The sequence below is a fragment of the Mobula hypostoma genome, chromosome 20, assembly GCF_963921235.1.
Source record: "Mobula hypostoma chromosome 20, sMobHyp1.1, whole genome shotgun sequence".
Taxonomy (NCBI): domain Eukaryota; kingdom Metazoa; phylum Chordata; class Chondrichthyes; order Myliobatiformes; family Myliobatidae; genus Mobula; species Mobula hypostoma.
The window spans coordinates 60,039,131-60,061,306 of NC_086116.1; the positions used below are offsets into that span (position 1 = coordinate 60,039,131).

A 22,176-nucleotide genomic window follows, 5' to 3' on the forward strand; every position below is an offset into this window, starting at 1 on the left:
TCACTTATGTTCCAGGCCCCACAATACTTTCCAGTAATTAGGAGGTACATTATGAGGCATCTCTGCAGTTTCAGTGACACTACTTCCACCTTTGCCAAAAGGAAGGCAGCTCTCAGGGACTTGTTCGGTATGACTAGTGCGCGTGGAAAAAAAGGGAATCAAGGACATATGGATGAGACAGGAAAGTTAATTTAGATAGTGGATCAATTTATTCATTGCCAGAACAACATTCCTTACTCTTGCTCCAAATTACAAAACCCACAGAAAGCATTGAAGGAGATTAAATAGTTTTTCATTTAATACTAAAACAATATTAACGCAACCATCATTTTACCCTCAGATTACAAACTAAAGTGAACCTTATGATACTTACTTAAAAAGAGGAATTTTGGGTCTCTGAGGTCTCTTTTTGGCAAAGAATGCTGCAAAGTCACTCCCAGTGCTGGCGTAACTGAGCTGTGATGAAGGTTCAGAGGCAGTTCGAGTGTTCTTCACATCTAAATATTCTGTCAACAGTATCTGTAAAAACATAACAGTCATTTTATGTGAACTTCACAATATATACATCTGTAAATAGTTCTCATGTCTATCAATGATGCTCTTATTATTTTACATTACGGAACACCTTCAGTTCAATCAATTGAAAAGACACGGATAAACACAAACATACAAACCTAGAGATCCCTAGGATTTAAAAAAAAATTAAATCCAGTAGTGTGTGAACGACCAATAAATAACTGAAGAAGTCAGGGGGCTAAAGATTGATATGTCACAAGGACCCAAAAGACGCAGTACATCTACATGAAACAACGTCGTAGGGAAGCAGCATCCATCATCAAAGATCATCACCACACAGGTCATGTTCTTTTCTCACAACTGCCAGCGGGCAAAAGGTACAAGTGCCTCAGGACTGGCACAACCAGGTTCAAGACCAGTTACTACCCCTCAACCATCAGGCTCTTGAGCAAAAGGGATAACTACATTCATCTATCGAGGTGTTCCTACAACCAATGATCTCACTTTAAGGACTCTTTATCTAGTTATTTCATGCTCTTGTTATTTATTGCTATTTATTTATACTTGCATTTGCACAGTTTGTTGTCTTCTATGCTCCACGCGATCCTTCATTGATCCTGATCCTGTTTACAGTTACTATTCTATATGAGCATGCCCACAGGAAAAAGAATCTCAGGGTTATATATGGTAACATGCACGCACACTGATAATAAATGTTAGGTTGAACTTTGACGGCATGCTAGCGGTTAAAGGAAGTTGCTGTAAGGATATAAGACTCATTAGTTAAAGTTTTACAACCTGCTAAATTCTGGGAGGGTAGCAAAAGATTGGAATACAGCCACTGTGACTCCGTTGTTTGGAACAGGAGCCAAGCAGAAGTCAGGGCACAATAGACCTGTGAAATTAACAGCTGGTATTGGCATGATTCTGGAGTCAATTATCAAAGAGGAAAAAAGGAATCATATTATATTTATATTGAATATGTTTATATTTATTATAATTGTTATATTTTTATTATTCTTGTGTTCTTTATCTTACTGTTTTTTTGTGCTGCATCAGATACAGAGTGATAATTATTTCGTTCTTCTTTACACTTATGCAGTGAAAATGACATTAAACGATCTTGAATAATTTTGGAAAGCTGAATATAATTAAACCCAGTCAACATTGTTTTATGAAAGCTAAAATCATGTTTGACGAATTTGGTCAAGTTCTTCGAAGATCTAACAGGGAATTGATTGAAGGACACATGGTGATGTACTGTATTTAAATTTCCAAAAGTCATTTGATAATACACAACATGATAGCTGGTAATGGAAGAAATGGATAGAACAGATTGTAAAACAAAGAGTTGAGGTAATTATTGAAGCATCATAAGGATTAGTTCTTGACCTGCAATAAATCACAATTTACATTCATAACCTGGAGAAGCAAACAGTAAGATTTACAAATTTGACAATGATACAAAACAGGCAGAAAGACATCTATTGATGGCAATGAGATGCAGATAGATTGAGTGTCTGGTGAAAGAGACTGACAAATGGAATTTACGGGCAAGTGTGAGATCATGCACCTTGCTACAAGAAATCAAAATGCAGATTATTATCTAAATGGAGAGAGAATGAAAAGAGAGTGAAGTTTAGAGGGACTTAGATGTTCCAGGTCAGGAATCATAGCTTTTCCTCCTTGGAGCGACGGAGGATGAGAGGTGACCTGATAGAGGTGTATAAGATGATGAGAGGCATTGATGGTGTGGATGGTCAGAGGCTTTTTCCCAGGGCTGAAATGGCTGCCACAAGAGGACACAGGTTTAAGGTGCTTGGGAGTAGGTACAGAGGACATGGCAGGGGTACGTTTTTTACACAGAGAGTGGTGAGTGCGTGGAATGGGCTGCCAGCAACGATGGTGGAGGCGGATACGACAGGGTCTTTTAAGAGACTTTTAGTTAGGTACATGGAGCTTAGAAAAATAGAGGGCTATGGGTAACCCTAGTAATTTCTAAGGTAGGGACATGTTCGGCATCACTTTGTGGGCCAAAGGGGCTGTATTGTGCTGTAGGTTTTCTATGTTTCTATGAAAAGCTAGTGGGCTGATCCAACAGGTACTTAAGGTGGCATAAAGCATTTTGCACTTCATTGCAAAGAAGGAAGTTTTGATGCAATTATATCGGGTATTGGGGAATAAACGCCTACAATACTTCATGCAGTTTTGATCCACTTCCCTGAGAAAAAAAACTATCATTTTAAAGAGGTTATCCTGAGAACAGAGACAGTGAAAGGGTATTCATCAGACTAATTCCCATGGTGGGAGAGTCTAGGACAAGAGGGCACAGCCTCAGGATAGAGGGGCGCCATTTCAAAACAGAGATGCAGAGAAATTTCTTTAGCCAAATGGTGGTAAATTTGTGGAATTTGTTGCCACATGCAGCTGTGGAGGCCAGGTCATTGGGTGTAGTGAAATCTCTGTCGGACAGGTAGTGGTAGCTGGATTATTCAAAGTATTTAAAGTGGAAGTGGATAAAATCACATAGATTAATGAATAGAGGGGCAAGAAGAAATGGCACAGAGGAAGAGCTGAGGCCAACATGGGTGATATTGAATGGCAGAGAGGGCCTGAAGGGCCTGATGGCCTATGCCTTCCAATTTTCCTGTGTTTGTTATGGTTCAATGCTGACCTGTACATGTACTTTTACCAATTATAAAGGAACTCTTGCATGACGTTACTGAGACACAAGCGTAATAGAGGGAAAGGTTACAACAACAGAAATGCAAATACTCTCAACAAAGCTGATGCAAAGTTTACGATCCAGCTAAATGACAGTCATTAATTTTTAAATGAATTTAGTCCTAAAGCGCAATTTTTTTTTTGCCAGAACTGAAAAATAAACATATATCATAAAACACATCACAGAATGATGAAGCCACAATGCATTCAGGTTCAATTATGTCATCTTTACAGATGTTCTCCAACCCTTCTGGACTGCTTTCATTTTGATTAAAGTTAAACCTTTCCTAATTAAGTGCATTCAAAATCAAGTGTTGCAAGAAAACTTTCCTTGAAAAATATCAAAACTGTTCCCTTTTCCAGCTTTATGGTGCAAAGTCAAAGCCAAAGCATTCGTTTTTAGTTATAATTAGGGTCAGCATCTTGGCAGTTAAATATAGATCTTTTTTCCTACTTTTCATCATATATGTGAAAGAAAATAACTTCTGCAACTATTAACACTGTAAAATGTATTGCCGTTGGCACGTAATCTGTATCTAATTCAAGCCAAAGTGCAATGCAAATGACAGGAATATTCAAGCTATTTGTTGGCGTGACTTTATTACATTGAAATGAAGCTTAATTAATAACACAGCAGATGATGATGTTGAAATACAGTTGAGCTTTCAAATTGGAGATCTCAACCATGTAGTGAAAAAGAACAAACTATTATTAAACACCAAATCTGAACACCACTCTGGTAAGCTCCAACATCATACAAACAGTGGGTTCGAAGGTTCAAACCCATGAAATTAGATGGGCTCTCCTCAGGTACATATACTAGTGAAGCTACAACAAAGATTAGTATCCCTTTGCTCCAACAGAAAAGCAAACTTCTGTCTGTTATTTATCATTGCAACTGGCCTCACCATCTGTAGCACAAACAGTAATGTATACTAATCAGATATCAATCTGACAATCGAAGGGAAAAAAAATTCCCTCCCTTGAAAATTTCAATCTTCCCTCAAAGATGCAGGCTCATATGTTTGTCTCATAGTTGTTGCTAACTCTCTGGTACCTTACTTGACATAAATGAATTTCCACTTAAAACAGGACAAATAATAATTTTACACAATTTCAATGTAGATACACACTAAGTTAACAACCAAGGGCTTTGAGTATTATTATTAAAAACCCCACTACAGAGGAAAGATAAAACATTCTAAACATTTTAAAAATTCATAATTATGGTGCGGGCATTCTAGGAAATGGATAAGAATATACAAGTATTGTAAGCACATGCATGATTTGCATAATTCAAGCACATGACATGATTGACAAGACAAAAGGCAATTTAACACTGATGTCTTTGCTTATCACTGTTCCTAATTGACTTATCTGGTGTACAAACTGTTGGCCTGCCTTGGAGACATGAAATATTACAGATTGCATGGAGAAAAACAACTGTCACAGATTAAAGCAAGCCTGAAAGAGTGGCAATTTCTGCAGATAGCACAAGTCAACACTTCCAGCTATTGCATGAGACTGACAGCAAATTTCGGAGTACACATATGTGCAGTTCACCACAGAAGCCAGAAGCTATCTCAACAATTCCCTATTTCTAAGCAGGTTGTATTGCATCACAATCTTATCTGGCGAATATGTGATCTGGCACAAGTTTCAGATACTTAGATGCTACATTGAGTAAAAAAATTTTGAACATACTACAATCCATTGCACAAAGTAGTAATTATTTTTAAGCAGCATAATAGACAATAAGCATTACTTCGCAAACTCTCTGGCCTGAAAATAATGTCCATATATATAGATTGTACTTCCCTTAGATAAACCTCAAAATAAAGCTGATTTAAAATACTTATTTTTCCAATATATTTCTGGTATTTCAGCTTCTACCTTAATATCACAATTAAAATTCTCATTCCTATTTGCTTGTCTGCAAAATATATAAGTTTACTTTTTAATCATCTGCTTAACTTTCAGTGGGTATTCTTCCATGTGACTGGCTGGTTAATGTTACTGAATGCCAAATATTGCATGGAATTAATGCTGGCCAGGAATGAGGAAGACTATACCAAAGACGTCACCACAGTTTCCTGCCCAGCATTCTTCCAGACAAATGGTGGGTAGGGTGACTTCACCATTTTGTAGACAATATGGTTTTATTTAGAGTGAAATGTTAAAATTGGAGGATTTCTGTGCATTATAGGGTTCTCGAATTTCTCTTGATTTTTCAGCATTGGCATACCTCACAGGGACATTGTTAATTCAGTGCTTTCATACCGCTAGTAATATTCATAACCTTAATAACGATATTAAAACACAATTCCAAAGAAGAATAGCAAAATAAAAGCAAATTTCAGAAGGTTGCATGGAGAAGGACCTCTTGCCTTCATTGCACAGTGAGAAGCTGTGCCTTACTATATTAAAGCCTCTCAGTAGATACATCAAGGAGACTTGAGTGGCATAGACAGTTCGTAATAGAATGCATTAATTTGATCGTAAAATGAATGCAGAGAAAGACCACTGTGGATTGTGTTCTATGTATATACAGTGCCTTATAAAAGTATTCAGCCCTCAACCCTTTGATCACATAAATCATAAACCTGTGGAGACCTTCAGGTTTCTGGGTGTCACAATCTCCCAGGACCTGAAGTGGACACCCAACGCGGACATTCTTATCAAAAAGGCTCAACAGAGGTTATATTTCCTACGTCAACTCAGGAAGTACAACTTGCCTCAGGAGCTGCCGATTCAATTCTATTCAGGAATGATCCAGCCTGTTCTCTGTTCGTCCATCACTGTCTGGTTTGGATCAGCTATCAAACAAGACAAGAATAGACTCCAAAGAACCATTAGGGCTGCAGAAAGGATTATTGGTGTGAAGCTGCCCTCGATCCAGGACTTATATGCATCTAGAGTCAGGAAGCGAGCAAGCAGCATCATTGTAGACCCATCACACCCTGGACATCACCTGTTCCAACTCCTTCCTTCTGGTAGGTGCTTTAGATCACTGTATGCCAGGACAAATAGGTACAAGAACAGTTTCTTTCCGTATGCCATCAGTCTTATAACACTTGAATTTTAGTCTATTATAAACCAAGTCCACCTGTACGTACACAGGTATACCTCACTGTATATAGTTCATGATTATTTGCCTATTGTTTTGTTTGCTTTTTAATTCTATACAGTGAGAGCTCAGGGAAACCCGGCATCAAATTCCCTTTATGTGTCCACATACTTGGTGATAATAAAGGATTCTGATTCTGATTCTGATAAATGAGTATTAAAACCAGGGATTTTGATCAATTTAACTGAGAATTTTTACTTGTGAATCAGATGCTCTTTTCCCCCCACAGTAAAACCCAAAAAGCGGAGAAAATTGTACAGCATGAAAACTAAAAACTCAAAAACTGAAATTTGAAAGTCTGCCGTTCAGAAGTATTCATCCCACTTTGCTCAGTACTTTGCTGAAGCACTTCACAGCTATTACAGACAGTAGACTTTTTAGATAAGTCCCTAATAGCTTTGCACAATGTGATGGAGCAACATTTGCCCATTCCTCCTTGCAAAATTGCTCAAGCAGTGCTAGGTTGGTTGGGTGGCGGCAGTGGACAGCAATCTTGAGGTCTTGCCAGAGATGTTCGATTGGGTTAAGGTTAGGACTCTGAGCCACTCAAGGATATCAATTTTCAAATGTTCCTGCTGAAACATTAACTTACTCCCCAGTTTCAAGCTCCCTGGCAGAGGCAAGCAGGTATTTATAGAGGATCTCTCTCTGTACTTAGCAGCATTCATCTTCCCAAATATCCTGACCAAATTTCCAGTCCCTGCTGCTGAAAAGCATCTCCAAGCATGATGCCACCTCCACCATACTTTACAGTAGAGATGGTGTTACCTGGCTGATGTGCAGTATTAGATTTATGCCACCTGTACTGCTTAGCATTGAGTACAAGAAGTTCCATGTTAGTTTCATGTGATTACAACACCTTCTTCGACATCTTTACAGTATCTTCTAAGTGGCACTTTGCAAATCCTTTATGGGCAAGGATATACTTTTTTTTAAGCTAGGGCTTTTTCCTTGGCACCCTTCTATAAATATTCTTTTTGTGCAAGGCATTAGATTGTGGAGCCATGAACTTCATCTCCAGTTGCAGCTACTGACTTCTGCAGCTTACTCAGTATGACTGTTGACATTACAGTAGCCTCTCCTACAAGTGACATTCCTCTCCAGCAACTAAGTTTAGAGGGATGGAATGACCTAGGCAGTGTGGCTATGGTTTCATATTTTTCTACTTTTTCACGCAAGGCAGCACTGAGCTCTGAAGTATGTTCGGTGCCTTTGAGATGGTCTTGTACCCTTCTCCCGATTTGTGCTTCCCTATTATCAATTTCCCAACTTGCCTTGAATGCTCTTTTATCTTCATTTTGGTTTGATCTGTTGAAACGCTCCCATACTGTTGGACCTTACGGAGAGAAGGAATATTTATTCAGATGATCCTCCAGTTTTCTACACGAACACATTAAGTGAGTTGTTACGGTAATATACAGTCATCAGCATCAGCAATCACTTGTAGTTGAGTATGATTCCTCTCCTGGTGGTTGATCTGGTCACCTGTGGATGTTGAAATGACTGAAGAGGCAGATCCATGATCCACAAGTCCTATTGCAGTGTTAGCAGATGTAGGTCATTCAAGTGGTGATGGATGTAGCTGGTTGGGCCTTTTCCAAGCTCTCATGTTGAAGTTGCTTATTCTTCGAATTGTGCAGTCCCATCACAGACAGTCCTTCTCCTGCTTTTCCTAACCTATGCTAATTTCTCCCATCCATTCTGGTTGATGTGGCACTTCCTCAGGTGGATCTTCATATTGTCCTTGAAATGCTTTTTCTGCCCTCCAGGAGTGTGCTTTGCATCCATGAGTCGGCCAGTTGTTTAGGGAGTCGGGAGTCAGGCATTCGGATGATGTGGTGCACCCATCGCAATTGGTGTTGAGTCACGATTGTGGCTGTGGAGTTAACGTTAACTTCCTCCAGGATGCTGGAGTTAGTAAGCCTGTTCTTCCAGCTAACTCTCAGAATCTTTCGGAGGCATCTTTGATGGTAAGTTTTTAGGGATCTTACTGCTTGCTGTATGTTGTCCAAGACTGCTCCGTTGTCCAAGACTGCTCCATATAGCAAGGAGGGGAGGACTATACCTTTATAGACCAGAGGCTTAGTGTTGATCTTGATAGCCTAAAACCCTCTTTCTCAGCCTGGCAGAAACTCCACTTACACAGCATATTCTGCAATTTTATCTCAAAGTCAATGTTAGCTTTTGAAGAAAGAAGGCTACCAAGATATGGGAAATCATCATTGTTTTCCAGAGGGATGATGTCAAGTTGGATGGTTGGAGGTTTAGGTGCTTGATCTGGAGCAGGTTGGTGTACGGTGTCGAGACCGTAAACAAAGACGGGAGAAGCGTGGAGGTTTGTGTGCTAGGCTAAGGCTAAATCCACACCAGCCAGCGCTACCTAGCATCTTCCTCGCCAATGTTCGGTCTCTGACAACCAAGCTGGACGAACTAAGAAATTGGACCCTCACACAAAGAAGGCTTATGGATTGCAACATCATGTTTTTTACGGAGACGTGGCTAAACAGTGATGTCCCAAACAATGTGGTGGAACTGAAAGGGCGCACGGTCTTCAGGGCTGACAGAGTTGCCACAGCGACAGGTAAAAGTAGGAGAGGTGGTTTATGCATCTACGTGAATCGATCATGGTGTACTAACTCTACCATTGCTGACACATTGCTCTGCTGATCTGGAATACCTGATTATTAAGTGCAGACCTTTTTATCAATCACGAGAGTTTACATGCATCATTGCTGTCACAGTTTATGTTCCACCGGATGCTAATGCTAAAGTAGCCAGGAAAGACCTCAGTGCCGCTATTAGCAAGCTGCAGACATTGCATCCAGACGGAGCCTTTATTGTTGCTGGGGACTTTAATCGTTGTAACCTACATACCGTAATTCCAAGATTTTACCAAAATGTATCATGCATCACAAGGGGAAATAAAACCTTAGATCATGTCTACACAAATATGGCTGACGCTTACAAAGCCACTACCCTCCCCCACCTGAGACAGTCTGACCATCTTTCATTGTTTCAGCTTCCCAAGTATAGCCCGGTTATTAAACGTGTGAAACCCACAATGAAGACTATTAAGATCTGGCTGGAGGGTGCTGACTCTGCTCTTCAGCACCAATTCCAACACACAGACTGGAGCACGTTTACTGCCCATGCCACCACAGACTCTCAGATTAACATTGACTTATGTACCAACTCTGTCCTTGAGCACATCAACAAGTATGTAGATAGACTGACATCACAAAAACAAATAGAATTTTTCCCCAATCAGAAACCATGGATGAACAGAGAAGTTTGCCTCTTGCTCAAAGCCAGATTCAGCCTTCAGATCTGGAGACCAGGAGGCTTACAGCTCAGCCAGGGCCAACCTGAGGAGGGGAATCTCTCAGGCAAAACCCATATACAAACAGAGAATCGAGGAGTATTTCAACTCCTCGGACCCCCGGTGCATGTGGCATAGCACACAGGTCATTACAGACTACAAACCACCTAGTACTGTGCCCCTTTCCAGCTCTGTTTCCCTCCCTGATGAGCTCAATTACTTCTATGCTCGCTTTGACCGAGAGAACAAGGAGGTCACCCTCAAAGCGGATCTCCCACCTGGTGAACCGCCTCTCTCACTTTCCACCTCCAACATTTGCGCCTGAGCAGGATAAATGTAAGGAAGGCAGCTGATCCAGATGGAATACCTGGCCGTGTGCTCAGAGTCTGTGCAGGGCAGTTGGCCGGGGTCTTCACAGATGTTTTTAATCTGTCCCTGGCCCAGGCAGTTGTCCCCACAAGCTTCAAGGTCGCCACCATCGTGCCAGTGCCAAAGCATTCCATGGCCATAAGCCTGAATGACTTCTGCCCAGTTGCACTCACCCCCATCATTGCAAAGTGCTTTGAGAGACTAGTTCTATCACATCTGAAATCCTGTCTGCCCACTACCCTGGACTCCCATCAATTTACCTATCGCATCAACAGGTCAACAGAGGACGCCATCTCAACACCACTTCACTCTGCCCTGACCCACCTGGACAGCCCCAACTCTTACGTCAGAATGCTGTTCATTGACTTTAGTTTGGCATTCAATACTGTGATCCCCTCCAAGCTGATTGCCAAACTTCGCCAGCTTGGTATCAACATATCCCTCTGTAATTGGACTTTGGACTTTCTGACTAACAGACCCTAATCAGTTAAATTAGACAACCTCTTCTCCTCCACTCTCACCCTGAACACTGGCATGCCTCAAGGCTGTGCGCTGAGGTCTCTTCTATGACTGTGTTCCTGTACATGGTTTTAACTCCATAATCAAGTTCGCAGACAACACCACGGTGGTTGGCCTGATCAGAGGGGATGGCGCGATGGCCTACAGGGATGAGGTCCAGCACCTGGCCACGTGGTGTGCTGACAACAACCTGGCCCTTAACACCCAGAAGACCAAGGAGATCATTGTGGACTTCAGGGATGCTAGGAGCCACACTCACATCCCCACTTATATCAATGGAGCTGTAATGGAGCGTGTATCAAGCTTCAAATTCCTTGGTGTCCACATTTCCGAGGATCTCACCTGGTCCCTGAACTCCTCCATCCTGATCAAAGAGGCTCAACAGTGACTTTATTTCCTGTGGAGCATCAAGAAAGCTCACCTCTGTCCCAGGATACTGATGGACTTTTACTGCTGTACCATTGAGAGCATACTCACCAACTGCATCTTAATATGGTATGGCAATTGTCCTGTATTGGACCGCAAAGCACTCCAGCGTGTGGTGAAAACTGCCCAGCGGATTATCGGCACCCAATTGCCCGCCATTGAGAACATCTACCATAAACGCTGCCTGAGCAGGGCGAAAAGCATTATCAAGGATGCATCTCACCCTAACCATGGACTTTTCACTCTCCTCCCATCCAGTAGGCACTACAGGAGCCTCCGCTCCTGCACCAGCAGACACAGGAAGAGCTTCTTCCCTGCTGAACCTCACATCACAGCGCTAAGCAGTATTGCACCCATATTGTACTGTCTCAGTACTTTAATATTTGTGTGCTGTAGCACTTTTTATTCACAGTTATTTTGTAAATAACACTATTCTTTGCGTTTCTGGTTAGATGCTAACTGCACTTCATTGGCTTTGTATCTGCACTCAGCACAATGACAATAAAGTTGAATCTAATCTAATCTAATCTAATATACAGTATTGCACCTGAGAAAAGGTGGTGTAGTAACTTCAAAGATGATTGATATTTTATCAGCCTTACAATTTTTGTCTTTAATTTTTTTGTTCATGTTGAGGTGATAATATTTAAGCCTTGTCAAGCATCCTTCAGTAATTCAAGTTTGGTCCAGAATTGCCACTTTGCACATGCTATATCTTTCCGGAAATTGTGCCTGGACCTTTTGTATTTTACTTGATTGCCAGACCTGAATGCCGATAATGTGGTCTTCAGCAGACTGTGGATCTTGTGGTTTAGTCCAGGGCTCCTGGTTGGGAAATATTCTAAATTATTTTGTAGGGACACAATTATCTATGACTGTTTTTATGAAGTCCATGACAACTGGGGTATATTCATTCAAATCCTCTGATGAGTCATTGAATTCAGCCCAGTCCACCGACTCAAAGAAATCCTGCAGCTGCTCTTCCGTCTCTTGTGAACATGTGGTGAAGGGAACAGCTGGACAAACTAAGACTTTCTTCTCTGGAGCATCTGAGGCTGAGGGTGGAACTGACAGAAATTAATAAAATTCTTTTCAGTTCAAAGGAGATACGTGAGGCATGTTTTTTTTTACACAGAGTGGTATGTGCCTGGAACGTACTGTCAGGGATGGTGATGGAGGCAGATATGACAGAGATGTTTAAGAAGCTCTTATACAAGCACACAAACATACAGAAAATGGAGAGATATCAGCCAGAAAAGAATAGAAGTCATTTGGTTTTCCAGGTCTGGGCAAAGTAGTTGATTGAAGGGCTTGTCCGTACTGTATTGTTGTCTGCTCTAACTGTTCATGATGTTAAAAAAATACTGAAAAGACGTTGTTGTGTTCCATGAGAAATAACTTCAAACTAGATTTTTTGACCAGTCTTTAATGGGTGAGGAGGGAGCAGGATTAAGTTGAAGTAAATGGTCTAGTCTTTGAATAAGGCAAACAATGGAATAATGATTCTGAACGGCTGAATGTGACATCAATTATTTACATTTTGTTTATTCCTGGCATCAAACAGAAAGTAAAGAAAGCAGTGAGAGGGATGTTTGAAAAACTACATTGCTGAAACTGTGTTTTTTGACAAAAGCAAAGTCAGAAAGTGAAAGGAGGTTTGTAAATTTGAATATAGAGGAAGAGGAATGGAGGATTTAGGTTGGTTCTAGGTGTTTGAATCCAAAAAAGTAAGCAAAGCTATCTAGGAATTTGTATTTCATAATTAACAATGAAAATATTAATAGAGGAACTCAGTGGGTCAGATAGCATCTCGGGATGGAAATGGACAATCCATGCTTCGGATTGAGATATTTCACTGGACTGAAAGACAGAGGAGACAGGCAGTGAAGGGAAGGGATGGAGCAAGAGCTAGTAAGAGACAGATGCTTCCAGGTGATGTCAACAAGTGCTTCAACCCATTTAATCAAGGTAGATCAGTCAATATACATACATACCATCCAATAATTGCCTAATTACAAAATGAATTTGGAAATTACAGCAATTCCTTGATTTACACAACATTTGATTTGCAAAATTCCCAGTAATAGTGGTATCTTGGGAGTATGTGCCTTTACTAAGCTGAATTTTGCTATAATGAGCAATGCACACTCTTTGCGAAGAGGAGTACACCGTACTGAAATATGCTAATTTCTCCTATACTTTTCAACAAAATATTTTTCAGGTGTGCATTTCCTTTGTAAATGAAGAATTACTGTATTTTATCAGTCTCATTTGTGAAGCAGTCAGCAAAACATCTGTTTAATTGGGTGTCTCAAATTACCCATCCACCTGCATGTCCAAAATGACACAGTAAATTAACTCATCAAGCAAAAAAGGACGTGTTATCCACTTGTGATTAGAAGTCACAAAATTAAACATTTGGCATTCTGTTGCAATATAGGCGATGATCAGTTAAAATAATGACTTTAAAAGTATGTACAATGTTTTGTGCAGCAAACTTTTTAAGGTCAAGCTTGTCATAACTCTTGAAACAAAATCTGTGATGGATTACTGATGAGGTACCCAAAGAAAAACAAAACGATGACATTTAGTGCAAGGCAATTAAGGTGTACATTTATTGAGATTCAACATAGTTCCTTTCCAAGTACTCCTACTGAGCAAATGATTTTTTAAAAAATGGAAGTCACTTTGTTTTTAATGCCAAGTTTTGAAAGCAGTTATGCCTGATATTCACCTGAGAACAATGATTACCGTTATTACAGCAGTTAGCATGACACTATTACAGTTTGGAGTTCAATCCTGGCATTCTCTGTAAGGAGTCTGTACATCCTCCCCATGGAATGCATGGGTTTTCTCCAGATAATCCAATTTCCCCCACAGCCCCAAAGACATACCACTTTGTAGGTTAAGTGGTTATTACCAATTGTCCTGTAATTAGATTAGGGTTAAATCAGAGGTTGTCAGGACGGCTGGGAGATGCAGCTCGAAGGACCATAAGGGCGTATTCTGCACTGTATCGCTAAATAAATAAATGATTAAAATCTGGTTTTAAGGTCTACTTTTCGGATTATTTTGTGGAAACAACACAAGAGTACAAGACAGTTGTGATAAAACTCTATAAAACTGCAGTTTTATAGTGAGTTTCATCAGAAAGTCCAGATGTAAGTCCAAAATGCTGACCATTCATTTTCCTCCACAATTGCTGCCTGATCTGCTGAGCTCTTCCAGCAGTTTAAATTCTGTGCTATGAAACAGCAGAAACCCTCATCAAAATCAGAAGTATTTGGACTGACATTTCTCAGGCAGGTAACTACAAGTTGAGGATCAAAAGTTGAGGAACGGGATTTGGTCAAGTAACATTTCATTATACAGCAAATGAGTCAATAGCACAAATGGTTTCCCACTACGCTGCAAATTTCTGCAATTCACTATGAGGGGTGATAGCCAGTATAAAGAGGCAAAGGATAAGGGTAAATAAACATGGGCTGGTAAGGAGCAGGTGAATCCAACAGAAGAAGGGTGGATTGGTAGATGGAGTGAAGTGAAGAATGGAGAAGAAGAGGCAGCAACAGAGGCTGGTAGGTCATAGATAAAGGCAATAAGGAGATGCAGATTATGGAGTCTGATAAGCAGGGAAGGTGGAAAACTATCAAACATGGTTAATGTGGTGGGCTGGTGGGAACAGCGGGGGAGAGAACAGAGTGGAGGGAAGACCACGTGAGTAGATGTGGGAATGATGGTGTTAAGCTATAGCTGATGAACAGCATCCTGACATAGGTGTTTGTATTGTCTAGATGGTCTAAGGCCATGTGAAGAACCATTGAGATTGCATCTGCTGCTGACCTATTTTGGCGATAGGCAAATTGCAGTGGGTCCAAGTGTCACGCAGGTTAGAACCTGCTAGAATGTCCAGCAGTCTAACGAACTGAGACGGCGCGAGTTGAGACATGAGCTGGGAAGTCACCATAGTAACAGCTCACATAAAAGTTGCTGGTGAACGCAGCAGGCCAGGCAGCATCTCTAGGAAGAGGTGCAGTCAACGTTTCAGGCCGAGACCCTTCGTCAGGACTAACTGAAGGAAGAGCTAGTAAGGGATTTGAAAGTGGGAGGGGGAGGGGGAGATCCAAAATGATAGGAGAAGACAGGAGGGGGAGGGATGGAGCCAACAGCTGGACAGGTGGTTGGCAAAAGGGATGTGATTAATACCCAGTTTTTTGACTATTATCAGCATTTTGTATTTTATTTCTTCTACTCTCTGAATTGTGATCAGAACATTACTCTGTGAGCTTCATATGTATACAAGTGAGTTTTATGCAAGCGAGGAATTTCGTTGCACCATGGTCTATACGACAACAAACCAGTCTGGCCTGTTGCTGCAGCTGCCTTGTGCAAGCTACCAAATTCAATACTATGGAAATGGCCTGATAAAATTGTCCTCATAATGAGAGAGAGAAAAAGAAAAAGAATGTGTGTATATAATTAGGTAATGGATGGGGTACGAGGGGGAGGTGGGGCATTAACAGAAATTTGAGAAGTCAATGTTCATGCCATCAGGTTGGAGGCTACCCAGATGGAATATAAGGTGTTGTTCTTCCAACCTGAGTGTGACTTTATCTTTACAGTAGAGGAGGCCGTGGTTAGACATGTCAGAATGGAAATGGGATGTGGAATTAAAATGTGTGGCCACTGGGAGATCCTGCTTTCTCTGGCGGACAGAGCGTAGGTGTTCAGCAAAGCGGTCTCCCAGTCTGCGTCAGGTCTCGCCAATATATAAAAGGCCACATCGGGAGCACCGGACGCAGTATATCACCCCAGCCGACTCACAGGTGAAGTGTTGCCTCACCTGGAAGGACTGTACACATTTTAATTCCACATCCCATTCCCACTCTGACATGTCTATCCACGGCCTCCTCTACTGTAAAGATGAAGCCTCACTCAGGTTGGAGGAACAACACCTTATATTCCGTCTGAGTAGCCTCCAACCTGATGGCATGAACATCGACTTCTCTAACTTCCGCTAATGCCCCACCTCCCCCTTGTACCCCATCTGTTACTTATTTTTATACACACATTCTTTCTCTCACTCTCCTTTTTCTCCCTCTGTCCCTCTGAATATACCCCTTGCCCATCCTCTGGGTCCGCCCCCCCCGTCTTTCTTCCCAGACCTCCTGTCCCATGATCCTCTCGTATCCCTTTTGCCTATCACCTGTCCAGCTCTTGGCTCCTTCCCTCCCCCTCCTGTCTTCTCCTATCATTTTGGATCTCCCCCTCCCCCTCCAACTTTCAAATCTCTTACTCACTCTTCCTTCAGTTAGTCCTGACGAAGGGTCTCGGCCTGAAACGTCGACTGCACCTCTTCCTAGAGATGCTGCCTGGCCTGCTGCGTTCACCAGCAACTTTTATGTGTGTTGCTTGAATTTTCAGCATCTGCAGAATTCCTGTCGTTTATGGTAACAGCTCAGAGCGGTTGAGCTAACAGACGCTGGAATTTTGGATGGATTATAAAAAGTTGATCCTTCGGTCTGATAACGGCAGAGGAGACATGACACAAGAGGACTGCGGAAGCTACCCGAGAAACCACTGGAGGAGTTTAAGACCACCAGGAGGGTGGAGGCGACGGACTGATTAATTTTGACCCGTGATTACCAGTGCGGGTAAGAGCTTGCCTGTGTGGGTCTGCTGTTGGTGAACCCGTGCCGTGGGTTAGTAGACCATTCCCTAGAAGGGGCTCTGTCCACCTGTGTCTGTGTGGGGGTCACGCCAAGTGACTGAAGACTTCGGAAGCAAGAACAACTAAAGTTGCCAACTTGAACATCAACTCAATTAATTCCCTCTCTCTCTCTCCATCAATTCAACTCGACGCAACACAAAGTGAACTGAACTGCTTAAACTTACCGGACGCCGTAAGACTGACATCTACCTCCGGGACATACACATTTATGGATATATATATATATATATATATAATAGTTATAACCTGTATTGTTTTATTCCGTTTAATGATATTAATTCGTAGTAGTAATAAGTATAGTCTTAACTTATAGTAGACTAGGCTCTAGGAGTGTTCCATTTCTGCTGGTCCTTTTCAACCTGTCATGGGGTTCGTGACACAAGTCCTTGCTGAGGCAGCAGTTCAGTCTAGTCATGACCAACCTCTCAAAGCATTTCATTACTGTAAATGTGAGTACTACCAGGCGATAGTCATTAAGGCGGCTCACATTATTGGTTTAATAGTTGCCTTTTTGAAGCAAGGGAAAACTTCCGCCCCTGGCTGTAAGAGGTTGAAAATGTCCGTGAATACTCCCGCCAGCTGGTTGGCACAAGTGTTCAGAGCCTTATCAGGTACTCTGTCTGGGGCTTCCACCTTGCAACAGTTCACCCTCTTTAAAGACAGCCTAACATCGGCCTCTGAGATGGAGATCACAAGGTCACCAGGTGCAGCAGGGATCTTCACATCTGTAGTTATATTCTCTCTTTCAAAGTGGGCATAGAAGGTGTTGACACAAGGAAATCTGCAGTTGCTGGAAATTCAAGCAACGCACATAAAATGCTGGTGGAACACAGCAGGCCAGGCAGCATCTATATGAAGAAGTACAGTCAATGATTTGGGCCGAGACCCGTAGAAGGTGTTGAGTTCATCTGGTAGCGAACCATTCATGCTAATGGGTTTCCCTTTGTAGGAAATAATATCTTGCAAAACCTGCCATAGCTGTCGTACATCTGATGTCAAGGACAAAACTAAACATGAGGATGTCATCGACAGTGATATCCTCAGCCTCCTTCACTGTCAGGGTGAGGCTAAAGACAAATTAGAGGGACATCACCTCATATTCTGTCTAAGTCATCTACAACCTAACTGTATGAACACTGAATTCTCCAATTTCAGGTAAACTGCTCCCGTCCCCCTCCACTGATCTTCCCAGTTCTCCTATAGCCCCCGCTTCCCTAACCACTCCTTCTAACCCATTATCCCTTCTTTTCTTTCCCCCCTCCACCCACTCAATTTGCCCATCACCTACACACTGCTCCCACTGGGTTCCCTCCCCCACTGTTCCCATCTGCCCACCCCACCTGCCTTATTTGGTTCCATGCTCCATTTTCCATTCCTATCAGATTCCATAATCTGCAGCAGCCCTTTCTTTGCCTCTGCCTATTGTTTCCCTGCTTCTATTGCTATTTATGCTCTTTCTATCCCCCATTACTCCTCCACACCTGGATCCATCTATCTCTTGCTCCACTCCATCTCTCACTTTCCTTCTATTTTTCAGTCTAGGTGTAGGGTATCAACCCAAAACATTGACCCTCCACTTTCCTCCGCATATGCTACCTGACCCACTCAGTTCCTTCAGCAATTTGTTTTTTTTCGCTCCAGATTTCAGCAAGTTGGTCAACATGGATTAGACTCTTGTGTCTTTGCAGATTATGATACTTTAGACTAGACTATGACATAGGAGCAGAATTAGGCCATTTGGCCCATTGAGTCTGCTCTGCCTTTCTGTCATGGCTGATATACTATCCCTGTCAACCCCATTATTCTGCCTTCTCCCCCAAACCCTGGACACCCAGACTAACCAAGAACCTATCAACCTCTGTTTTAAATGTACTTAATGACTTGACCTTCAAGATTCACAAGATTCCAAAGATTCACCACCCTTTGGCTAAAGGAGTACCTCCTCATCTCTCTTCTAAATGGACATTCTTCTATTCTGAGGCTGTGCCCTTTGTTTCTAGACTCACTCACTATAGGAAATAACTCCTTTCCACATCCACTCTGCCTAGACCTTTCATTCAATATTCAATAGGTTTCAATGACATACTTATGAAAATGTTCCCTTGGGCAAAGGATTCAAGAAATTGGAATTAGAAAATGATGGTGTCTGCTGAAAGAACAAAGTGACTCAAAGGATTTTTTTCTATTTGCAGATAGTTCTACTATATTGTGATTGTTACATTCCTTGGAAACCTCAGAGTATAGAAGGTTGTGTTCTAGCAAAACAGGGCACGGTTAAACAGGTTTCCTGTAAACCAATGTGAAGAATGTTCCTAATCCACGAATCGTGTTATGAACAATTTATGTGCTGAAATGTGCATTTTAGTAGTACTACCTTGCACTGTGAGTAGAAATAGTGAAACTAAATTCAAATGTAAAAGTCCACTGGACAAGTAGCTGAAAACATAGTGTTACGTACCCTGTAACTGGGTTGCCAAACCAGCAGAAATGGACCACTCAGTTGGAGTCTGGATTACTGGAACTAAGAAAGTTTTATTAAAGAAATAAGCAACACAGCACTCTAATCAAAAGGATAATAAATACAACAGTTCAGCAATGATAAACACACATGTACACAGAACTAGGATAATAGGATCAATCAAGCTCTATCGTCGTCTAGGGGTAAATGACCAGTTTCAAAGTGACGCAAAGTTCAGTTCAGTTCACAGTAATCACTGCCGTGCCGGTGGACAGCGGGGGGAAGGAGAGAGAGGGCGAAAGCGAATGAATATTCAAAACGGCTTCCACACAGACCTTCGATATTCCTCGCAGTCAGCTTTCGGGCGAGCCCTTTGTAATGTCTTCTGAGGTCACCGACTGTGACCCCTCTGTTTCAGATACGATCGTTCCTCAGCGGTGAACCCAGCACCCAGGCAAGGGCGGACACACACCAGGTTCCTGCCGATCGTATCTTTCTACCCTGTGCGTCTCTGGCTTGGTGCCGCGACCAGCCCTCCAAAAACTCCCACCGACTTGTGGGAGGCGCACCGCTTCCAGGGTCTCGTTACCTCATGGTGTCGTGTGTGTCCTGCCTTAGCGAACCTGTCCCTTTTTATCCCCCTGCTGGGGTATCGCCTGTCCATCACACTTCAAACAGTTCAGGGTTCAAAAAGGAGCCCATCTTGACAGTTCTCAGACCAGTGTCTCCTTCCGTTAAACTCTCTCGTCTCTTCATTAACATTTCCAAATGCTGCTCCATTGTCTTCCTTATCTCTCTTTCTCCTGAAGACAGGTGGCAGATCAACTGTTGATCCCACTGGTGCCAGCACAGGACAGTTAACATCTTAGTCTATGTGTACTTTTTGTAACCCTCTTTCGTCACAATAGGCTTCACTATGAGGGGTGATAGCCAGTATAAGAGGCAAAGGACTTCCATATTTGACTGCGTATCCTGAAATTCTTCGATATTCTGAGGTGTGAACCGTTGGGTATTGATTAGTACTATTTGATCCCGGGTTTGTTCAGCTTTACAGTTTACAAGAGTGGATGGTCAAGCTGAAAAAAAATGAGCAGTACTTCTCATTTCACTTTGCAAATGTACTGAGAGCCTACAATGGAACACTAGAGTTTATTTTACCACATCAAGTGCTACCAGCTGTGCAAGATATATGCAATCAGATACCTTTCTATTGAAGTTCTTGAGCTGTTTTGATATCAGTTACAAAATTATGCTGTAGTTCATAATATAACTGCATATCAACATAATGTACAATGTGTAAATGACATAAACATTGTGAAAAACAAAATATTTTAGATAGTATATCCTGAATTATTTACTTTATTTAAAGTATAACAGAAGTGATCCATTCTGACAAATAATAAATATGACAATTTTGATTATAATTTAAGATGTTTTGCTGAGACATGAAGCAATAAATACCACACTGCATACTGCAAACCAAAATCTCCTGAGTTCACAAAACGGGCATTAAACACTTATATTCAGACCATGTTCACAACATAACAGATTATTCAAGAACAACTCAAATTTTCTGCTCCTTAAGTGCCAGCTGTGCAAAGTGATAAGTAACTGTGCAATCTATTGATGGAGTTCTTAAACTACTATAACAAGTTTTAAGAGTATTCCCTGTTGACAAAGACCATTTCAAAACCAGGAGGCTGTTATTTGCCTCCCAGCTGCCCGCCATTGTCAACACAGTGATGCAATTAGGCAGGTCAGAATAATAACAACTCAGTGGAGTGCTGAGAAACAACATTTAAAACTTCTCTTACCAGTACACTGTACATTTGAAAAAAATATCAAGCACTCCTTTAGGGAAAACGATTAGTTAAAGCAGTGAAATGTCTATTTGCAGGTTCAAAGACATATATCTTTTCAAGTGAAATAAGAACAATTTCACCACAGCATGGTACAAAGTAAATTTATTATCAAAGTACATATACGTCACCACATACAACCTTGAGATTCATTTTCCTGTGGGCATACTCCGCAAATCTACAGAACAGTAACTATAACAAGATTATTGAAAGATCAACCCGAATGCAGAAGATAACAAACTGTGCAAATGCAAATAGAAATAAATAACGAGAACATGAGATAATTAGATAAAGAGACATTAAAGTGAGATCATTCGTTGTGGGAGCTTTTCGATGATGGGGAAAGTGAGTGTAGATATCCACTTCTATTCAAGAGCCTGATGGTTGAAGGGTAGTAATTGTTCTGAAACGTGGTGCTGTGAGTCCTTAGGCTCTTGTAACTTCTTGGTAGTGTCGCTGTCAGCACAATGCTATTACAGCTCAGGGCTTTAGAGTTCGGAGTACAATTCCGACATCGTCTGTACATCCTTCCTGTGGAATGTGTGCGTTTTTTCCGTGTGCTCCGATTTCTTCACATAGTCCAAAGATGTACCAGTTAGAAGGTTAATTGATCACTGTAAATTGTCCCATAATTTGGCTAGGAGCAAATCAGAGGCTGTCGGGTGGTGCAGCTCAAAGAATTGGAAGGGCTGATTCTGCACTGTATATCAAAATAAATAAACAGATTTCGGGAAGTCAAGATAGCTTGCTAGCAACAAAACAGCAACTTCACCAAGGTTGACTCTATTCCTTCAACTCAACTCTGGTTTCCTGAATTCCATTATAAACTGCACTTTCAAATCTTCCTGATATCACAGTTCCTGTGGGATGATCACAGATTCTCTCAAGCTTAATGCATTTAGTAGGTGGGTCAGGAATTAGATTTCACTTGTGATACATGGCCTCCTGTGATCAGAGATCTGTGAGTTTAATCACAAGAGATTTCACAGATGGTGGAAATCTAGAGTAACACACACACACACACACACACACACACACACAAAATGCTGGACGAGCTCATCAGTCAAGCAGCATCTATGGAAAGGATTAAAGAGTTAACATTTCAGGCTGACACCCTTTATCAATGCT

At 41.6% G+C, this 22,176-nt stretch overlaps 1 protein-coding gene across 4 annotated transcripts in view; it reads right to left on the bottom strand.

Annotated features, from left to right (window-relative positions):
* Window positions 1-22,176, bottom strand: part of exoc4 (exocyst complex component 4) — a 572,850-nt gene that overhangs the window by 477,787 nt on the left and 72,887 nt on the right. For all 4 annotated transcript variants that reach the window (XM_063073038.1, XM_063073040.1, XM_063073041.1 and 1 more), the window contains exon 7: window positions 374-519. In XM_063073038.1, the coding sequence (XP_062929108.1) occupies window positions 374-519 (146 nt within the window). The remainder of the gene's footprint in view (window positions 1-373; window positions 520-22,176) is intronic.